This window comes from Morone saxatilis, unplaced genomic scaffold (genome assembly GCF_004916995.1).
Source record: "Morone saxatilis isolate NCDOM2014 unplaced genomic scaffold, NCSU_SB_2.0 Contig4, whole genome shotgun sequence".
NCBI lineage: Eukaryota > Metazoa > Chordata > Actinopteri > Moronidae > Morone > Morone saxatilis.
In genome coordinates, this window is record NW_023339984.1 from 9316255 (window position 1) to 9325657 (window position 9403).

General features: G+C 39.8%; 1 protein-coding gene across 1 annotated transcript in view; it reads right to left on the reverse strand.

Annotated features, from left to right (window-relative positions):
- Positions 1-9001, reverse strand: part of LOC118338439 (glucosidase 2 subunit beta-like) — a 121859-nt gene extending 112858 nt beyond the window's left edge. Inside the window, exons 1-5 of the mRNA XM_035675738.1 lie at positions 8797-9001; positions 8281-8397; positions 6699-6794; positions 4624-4681; positions 3518-3635 (exon numbers count right to left, since the gene is read on the reverse strand). Coding sequence (XP_035531631.1) covers positions 3518-3635; positions 4624-4681; positions 6699-6794; positions 8281-8397; positions 8797-8965 — 558 coding nt within the window. The 5' untranslated portion in view covers positions 8966-9001. The remainder of the gene's footprint in view (positions 1-3517; positions 3636-4623; positions 4682-6698; positions 6795-8280; positions 8398-8796) is intronic.
- Between the last annotated feature and the right edge of the window lie 402 nt (positions 9002-9403).

The window sequence follows — 9403 nt, forward strand, 5'->3', positions numbered from 1 at the left end:
GTGTGTGTGTGTGTGTGCGTCAATACTGCCTCCCAATCTCTCCTCGGAGACTCTCATAATGCAGTGATGGATTCTGCTTGGTTCGGACAGGGATGACTACCTTTCTAGGCCACGCTGCTTGCTTAGACTCCTTCGGTTTGCTGCAGTGATTTATGGGCTTCATTTTGAGTGTACAAGACCATATTTACTTGTGAATAACACCCATGTAAAAATTGTTCCACCACAGTGTTTAAAAAATGTGTAAAACTAGAAACTAATGCGCATAGTATGTGTGTTAAGATAGGGGTTTTCAATGAAATATGAAACAAACACCTGTTTAGTCACATATTAATATGAAAAAATAAGCAATATTCAAACTCGGGTGAGTGAGAATTCTACTATTTTTGTTTTAAAAGGATCAAGGAGTGCTGATTCAGTACACACTGTCTGAGTTAAATCTTGGAAAGCTATACAGAAAAGTCACCTTAGGTTCCTCTGAAATCCTGATAGAATTCAGACAAATATATGCTAGGAGGATTAAAAAATATTTTTAGGACTAACTAAATGTTCCTTGCTGTAAAACATACACTTACGGTGGGCCAATCAACAGACAGATAACCACAAACCTCTTGAAAGAGGATTTTATTGAATACCAATTTGTATTCAATTAACAGCAGCATTCCCATTTCTGCGCGGTGCTGTCATGCTACACCTAGCTTTCATTGTGTAAAGGCGTCTAATTTGATTTAAAAGTTTTGTTCCAGAATCTTTTTTAACCCTTGAACCGCAGGAGGAGTTCACTTTTCAGTCATTGTGTAAGGTTTCCGAGACTGAGGCCCCCTGAGGTAACCCTGCCATATCAACAGAGACACACTGAGAGGAAGAGGATCACAATGTGCGGCTGGGCTAGGAGAGCTGGGTGACACTTCAGCCTCGATCTGCCAATCAGCCGACACAGAAAAGAACATGGAGGAAAAAAAGAGAACAGAACAGAAAAGAAGAGTGCAGGGTACACACTCAGAGAGCATCGGCTGGCAAATGTGACAAAGAGTGGCCTTCAGTTAAAATCTCTGTTGTCAAATAAGAGGGATCTTTTTAACTGTATCTTCCATTACAAGCAATACATATGTTAAACAAGACTGACATTCCTGAAAAGCATTTTTTTTAAACAAACAGGTGCTGCAAAGTGCTTCGAAATACCTTGAAATAAAGTAATTTGGCACATAATCAACGCACAAAATAACAAGGATTGTGGGCAGCCCTGAGGAAGTTATCAGAACTGTGAAATGTGCTGCAACATTTTTCAGCTGCCAATGAGTCCTTTGGAATCCCAAATACATATTTCATTTTTGACCATAACTACATGCTGAACATTGCTTTAGTCTTACAATTTTCAATTTCCTATTACTAATGCACTAAAAAAAAAAGAAAATGATCTTTATATGTGGAACATGCAGTAAGTGAGCTTGACTTGACCATCAAACAGTGTTGAGAGGGCAACTTGAAGTACCTAAATTAAGATAATGCATTAAGTAATGAGACCAGTGGAGCAGTGAATATAACTCCAAAACATCTAAAGGGATCCTCAGCTGCCAAATTCATCAATTTAATTTGCACCAAACTCCAGGGCTCCAGTTTCTAAGTTGGCCTAGTGCTTGTTTGTGCAAATGGAGAGCAGAGGAAAAACGGTGTATTTTCTTCTTATGTTGAAATTCTGTAAAGGAGCATGTTGATCCAAAATGGGCTTGATCACTCTGGTACTTGTTTACTTGTGCCGACTTACCCCTAACCATTTACTCCTTACTGCTTTAGAGGGATTGCAAATGAAGCACAGTTACAGCTGAAATCCTTAAAAGATAAAAAGTGTACAGCAGAAGAAGAACAGAACAATGTTTATGAGTTAAAGATCAGAAATTAGGAGACGTGATACATTTTCAATATAATCATAATATACAGGTATGTTTGTTGTGCAAAAATGGGACGAGGAAATGGTATAAATTGATCAACTAACAACATGCAAGTGAGGTTGTTGCTGGAAAAATGCTTTTTGACAGTTCTGAGAGCTAGAAAGCAGTGAATAACTCACGTTGACATTGCAAAAAACTAAGCGCACAGCAGGCTAAGGTTGGTGTAGGAAACTTCACAGCAGACGCCTGTAGCAACAGATGCCATGAACATGTATGGTCAAAACAATATCACAGAGCACAGGCTGCTCATTTAGAGCAGGAATTCTCGGGGCGCAACACATATAAAAGCAAATTAACCTCAACGTCCCTATTAATCAAGTGTGTTAGCTTGTGAGCCAGGTAATAACACTACAGTTACTGGGTGGCAGCGCAAGTAGCCAAGGTGAAAAGTTAATTAAATCTATTGCGAATAACAGAAAAAAAAATATAACTCTACACAGAAGCTACAACATGGGTAGAAGCACATTGTTACATTTGTATGATACTTTAGAGGCTGACTGACAATAACAAAAATACGAAGAGAGGAAGAAAAAAACATATGCAACACCATCCACTGGCTAGAATTAAACCCAGGATATTGTAAACAAATGTTGTAATATAGAATGATTGCATGTAAGGGAAAAATTTATTTACTGAATGCAGTGCAGCGAACAACATCCAGGAATCTGTGCCGCAGTTCAGAATACATCTATGGGTTCATCATGTTGAATGCAACGGGTTGTTTTTGGTACTTCATGTATTAAAGCAACATTATGTAACTTTTCTACCTTAGAATAACAGCTTCAAAGTAGTTTTGCTACACTGAGTTATAATAGGCTAAATGGTGCCTCTGCCATCCTCACGGTGCATCCCGTACTCCCGTTTTTGTATGTAATTTCTGAAACGCTTTACAACAGTAGTCACATGGTACCAACTATGTCACAGATTTTTGTTAAACTGTATCATTTTTTAAATGATGAAAATGATTCCTAGGTTTCCCTCTGCTGTCCTCCGCTTCAAATCTCTGCAATATTTTCCTGATGGAGAGCAAAATAACTTCTGTGAAATGTAGCTGCTGTTAGCTATTTAGCTTAGCCGTACACACTGGGGGAGTGTTTGTGTTAACAGTGCTAGCATGATCCAAAGTTCTTTGGACTGCCAGGGAGACAAACTTTTGCTCATAAGTAATGTAATCATAACAAATGCAGGTGTACAGCTGTCCATATTTACGGCAGTAGTATTCTAACTGGGGCTGCCAAATTGTAATTATAAGTCTTATATTACAAATCTACATTTAGGGTTCTTCCACTTCCCAATAATATATGGTCACCTGCTTTCTACTGTAAGTGAAAATATATAGCCTGCCAAAGACATATATATATATATATATATATATATGACTACTTAATGAACCTAGGGTATATTTTGTACAGCTGAAGTTCTAAAAGCAGTGAAAACCACACAATTAAAGGTACACTGGGTTTTGTCACAACAGAACAGGATAAAGCTTTTGAGGGAAAACCCTGATGACTATCTTCTGTTGCTACTACGTGCCCATAAGGTAGTAGTTACTTCAGCAGAATACAGTGTACCTGTTTCTCCCTCCAGAGCAGCACTCCCTCCTCAATCAGCTGCTGCTTGAGTTGCAAACCCTCGTCCAAGGTCCTCATCTGGCCCTCCACGTATGCTCTCTCTCTCTGTCCCAGATTCCTGGAGGAGGAGAGCGAGACAGAGGATGCACAGTCCCATCATTACCGAGAAAACGTTGGCCACCCCTGCCATGGTCACTGAGATGGTGCAATCCAATTTTTAAGGGCCAACAATGCAGCCCGGAATCCAAATGGGAAAATAGAAGAGTAAATAAGATGGGGGCTGATGCTCTGTGGCTGAACTAAATTGTTTTTGAAGTCTGGCAAACACAATATGAGTGTGGACCTTGTGAAAACATAATGAGATATACTCTGCTCGTATGTGGTTTTGGGCCGAATAACAGTGAATGAAATAACAGAGGGCTGTCAACAAAAGAAGTGGGTTACTGTATTCGAAGTTACATTTACACAGTGGGCTATGTTTCAGCATCTCAGTGTGGTCAATCTTTGCAGTGCAGCTCAGACGATGATAAATATGACCTGGCAGGAGTCTGCGTCCTTATAAATATTTGTATTTATTTATATTATGTATGCAGTATGTAATTTGTATCCTGCAGAAACTAAATTATCTGCATCAAACACGTACACTGGAAGAGTTTACTGAGAGTACGATTTACAGTGCGAACAGGAAAGTGTGATGAGGTGGTGAGTCAGATGGGTCTTAATCATGAATGAGCTCTCAAAAACAATATTGTGATGCATATACATTACATTACAGGAGAAGATCTGAACTAGATCAAGTATTTAATCATAGTGACACCATGCCCCCTGGTGGCACAGTGAATGAGTCACTATCACATGAGTGCAGCAAGTGAACAGTCTATCACACTGAAGCTATGATAAATACCTTTATGTTACTGTTATTTTATTAAGATCTGCATTTTTATCAAATTGCCCCCAAAAACTGTGTTTGAGAAATTTCCCCAATACAATGGACAGGCTGGATATTTATTTATTTAGCTGTGCGTGGGCCTCCATTGCCATATTTTGACTCAAAATCTGCATGTGTTATTTTATAAATATTGAATCTCAGTTTTGATTCAACTGACCAGCAAGTGTTCTGGCAGTGAGCGTGGCTGTTGTATTCATCTGAAGCATCGCAGCAATCTGGCACGAGACACAGGAGAAACCAATCCAACGCACATACAAGAGAACAGAAGAGCATTTAACGTTATCAGCAAGGAGAGGTGCACAATCTGTGTTTCTCATTCAAAATGTGATCAATACATGATTTGGCAACAGCAATGAACACAGACACAATACTCAACAAAAACATAGCAACTATGAATCATTGAATTTCAGGTACTTTTGGAGGATGGTATGAGTCACTTTTGCCCATAAAAAGTGAAAATTCAACCACTATACTCTTTCAGTTTCAGATTAAATCATCAACATTTTGTCAAGAGACAGATGAGAAGATTACCATTCTCATGTCTGTATGCTAAATATAAAGGTACCACCAAGTGCTGCTTATCTTAGCTTAGCATAAAGATTGGAAAGCTGCTAGCTTGGCTCTGTATAATGGTAACAATATCTGCCTACCAGCACATTCAAAGCGCACTAATTCACGCGTTAAATGTTGTTTGTTCACTGCACACGAATACTGAAGAGTAAAAGACAGAGCCAGGCTAGCTGTTTCCCCGTTTCCAGCATTTGTGCTAAGCTAAGCTAACCGGCTGCTTGTTTTAGCCTTGTATTTAACAGATACTTTAATTGATATGAAAACTACTAATTATTAGTGGTAGCCCTAAATAAGAGTATACTTAAAATGATCACATGATGACACAAAACAACATTGTGCTCACTTTTAGTGTAATTCTGGTATTAGCTCCAATGACCAATATTGACCAATACTACCCATTAAATGGCATATCTGCCTGGCTTACACCAATTGTCTTCCACTGATAAAACAACAAATGTCTCTTATGTGATGTTGTTGATCTAGACCGACATTTCATCCTCAATGAAGATCAGATCTTTGTGTTGCCGTGATATCTCTCTCTCTCTCTCTCTCTGCTTCACAGAGGGTCTCTTGAGTTCAACCACTTATAAGATCAGCTGCATGGTGTTTTGTAAGTGCTCAGATCTGGCTTTTGCTCAGATGTTTCACTCAAGAGAGTGGGCACAGTGTGATATTTCTCAATTATCCAGGACCCCATTGGTGACCGGTGGAACAAGAGCTTTAGAACCCAGAAAGGGAGGCCAATGAAAATCTCTCAACAACCAGCTGAGGGGGAAAAGCGACAATGTGTTAGCTTCTAAGTGGCTCCATTCAAGGCAGGGAAGGTATGAGAAGACAGGTGGGAGTACAATAAAAGGAGGGAGGAAAGGGAAAAGGAAGCTTTGAGAAATATTCCACTACTGCTCTTTTATTCTTTATTCCCTCAGTTTTTTTTTTACCAGAGGAGGTTGCATGCCGTCTAATGCTGCTGAAAGCACCGGTGACAGAGAGGAAATGTCGACAACGGAATGTATTGATTTTATCCAAAGTGGAGAGCTACAGGAGAACAAAAGTGGAGTGTGGCAGATTTAACAAGAAAGAGTGGAGAAAGGCCTTGAGCAAAGGGATGTTTTTCGAGGAAAACTGTGTGAGGAGAGTGAGTGTGTGCATGTTGGATATGTGTGCATAAGAAAGCCAGGTTTTGTTTGCTGTGTCTACTTCATCTGTTTGTTTGTACTACAAAAGCAGTGACAGTTTGTACACCAGCATGTCAGCTTCTTGACATCATGTAAAATATGAATTGTTGTCCATGTTTGCAAAACACTCAAGAGGGGAAAAAGCAAACAGAACGACGTCTTACTTGTTAAAAATAATGGACGTAAACTATTTTGATTAAAACCTCACAACTACCAATGAATTAAGTTGCAAGATATTAGAGCACATTCGGCCTCAAACCATTCCACCAGTTATTTTGAACAAATAAGACAGGGATTCATTTTGTGCGAGAATAAATGTGTTCACTGGAGCACTCGCAGAGCTGCCCTTGTTGTCCTTGAAAAAACGCTGGTGCAGAAAACATTTCTGATCCGTCGCCCCACCTCCAACGATTCTGTAAAGTTTATTAAAGCCACCTCTCAGGAGAGTATTATTTCATCCCGTATAATGCAATATAAAAAGCCTTACCACAGATGCCGTCATTGACTCGTGATGATGGGATGTAGTGTGGGCGGAAACCCAGATTGGTGCAGTAGAATCGGCCACGAGGACAGGCTGAGGTGCCTATATGAAGGCAGGAGCAGAGGTCAGCGCTACGTAATAAACTAACTTCCAGAAACAAATGAATTGAATCAAAACTACTCATAACACACACACTGGGGCTGATGCCGGTATCCCTTTTTAACCCAAAAATGAGCGTGTCTCAAACCCTTGTTGAGTAGTGGCAGCAATTTAAGGCCGTTTACACCAACCCTTAGAGGACGAAAAGTGTCTTGTTTTTGAAGTGAGCTTCCTTTGCCTAAACGTAAAACTATGAACTAATTTCATCCTTGTTTTGATAATGGATACTTAAAAAATGCCACCGTTTCGCAACTTTTGGGTGTGTTATACTGAATTTTGTAGTGTTTTTAAGTGTCACTGCATTACATACGTTATACTAGGGCTGCAACTAACGATTATTTTCATTCTACTTTAATCCATCAGTTATTTTCTTAATTGATTGATTGATTGATTAAGTATTAACCTGAGCTCTGGGAAGTTTTATAACTCTATATTTTCCTGTTTCCACTGCACTGGACTGACTGCATCAGCTGCCATTATGTGGAGTCAATCACTCCCAGATCTTGGTGTGGGCAGAGAATATTAGCAACATGCTTAATTCTGATTCATTCCCCTCTTCATTTTTCTGTCCCCTTTTGTCCGTAATGAGCAGAAAAGTTCATTAGGGTGCCTATAGTTAAGCTGCAGACAGCAGCAGGGGTTGGACTGACAGCAGCAAAGGCAGATTATCCCCCATCTGATCAATTCTATCTATCACAGTAATCTTGGATAAACACTGGACATGCACAACTGTACACTGCAGTGAGTGGTCTTGCTCCATTAAAGCACAAATTATGAGTAAGTTCAGTAATTTAATGACCTCTTGGGGGGGGGGGTTCTGATGTTATTTGACAGCAGCAATTAATCTGCAATGTTCAATCTCAGCGGTTTAGAAGGCTTCTAATTACCCAAGGAACAACGGATTTACATGCCGATGTGCAGAAGGAGAACTTAGAATCCCTGATGAGTTTATGATGATTACGATGATTATGTTTTGCAAAGGCGTTATGTTTTATACTCCCATGAGGGAGGGGCCAGGGGATGCCATGTTACCTCAATAAAACGTGTATATATATATAAATTCATTCATGGCCATGTCTCATAAGGGCAGACTGCAAATGGCTGGTCTGAATGGCATATGGTCTGTTTTAAAATGTGTCTGTCTGAGTTTATTTGAAAGATATTATCCAAGCCAGGGCATTATTTATACCAGATAAGAAAGGAATAAATTAAACACAGAAGCCAACTTGGATGTCTACTGTGATGTACATTTAGGTGTCCACATGCTCAAACATGTCGATTATAACTTTAATTACACAAAATACACACAGACAAAAACAAACAGCAGTACAACGTTACGTCAAGGCAAATATTACGTTCAGTGTGCACAGGTGACAGTTTGCAGACATTGGCAAACAGACAGCCACTTGCACATGGGTTCATCTTTTACCTGGTTCATCAGAGCCATCTTCACAGTCGCAGTAGTCATCGTTCACCTGCTCAAAGGGGATGATCTTCGACCCATCAATGCACATAAAGGACTTCCTCTCCCTGTAGAACCGCTTGTCTGTTACAGAATAAAAACATTACAGACTGATGACCTTGAACTGGAGCTGGAAATGTAACCAAAATAAAGAGAAAGCTTAGGACCACATTTCATATCTGCAGCATTTCAGAATAAAAGCTCGGTGCTTGGGTCCAGAGACTGTAAACTGTAAAAACTGTCAAACTTAAAATAACTATAGGTCTGCTATCACTGCTGCTACCCTTTACTAACTTTAAACGCTGTGTACATTGGTTACAAACTATCTACAGCAATGACAACTTGACGAGAATATGCCACGGGTTGTCTGTGTTGAAGCCAAGGAGCTGTTAAAGCCACTGCTCGTTACACCATGCAGTGTTATTCCAGATGTGTTCATAGCTGCCGAGCCTGAAGCTAGCTACAAGGGGACAGTGAACTTACAGGACGAAGATATTCCTCTTATTTTACGAGAGTCTACGAAGCCACACCAAAAGCAAGCGGCGATAATAATGTGGAGACGCATGTCAGACAGCGGAATTGTAAAACGCTGTGCCCTGCCTTCAGAAAACCCGCTCAAACCTGTTTCAAACTCATGATATACATCCAGCATTTAAACTGCCCATGCCCTGACTTCCTGAAACATGCGGTCTCGTGACGCCTCTGAGGTTTCCTATTGGTTTTCAGCCGAGCCGCATGTGGTTCGTTTGACCAATCACGAGTGAGAGTGGCTTTCGGGGGAGGAGCAACTGAACATTTCAATACTAGGATGTTCCAACGTGTTCTTCTCGTTTATAACTAATACAATGGAAATATAAGGATGGGTAATGGGAAATATATAGAGGCTTTTTAATTGTATCTTACTGTAAATAGTGGGCTCTATAGGGATTAGCTAAAAACGAGTCGGAATACATGTCAGGAGATAAATGATCTGTGTTTTTAGAAAGACAAACAGCTGTATGACATTGTGAAGTGCTCACTAAATGTGTGTTTGAAGAGGAAAAAGTTATTTTTGAGTTAGACTAAATTTAAAGATAGATAGATAGATAGA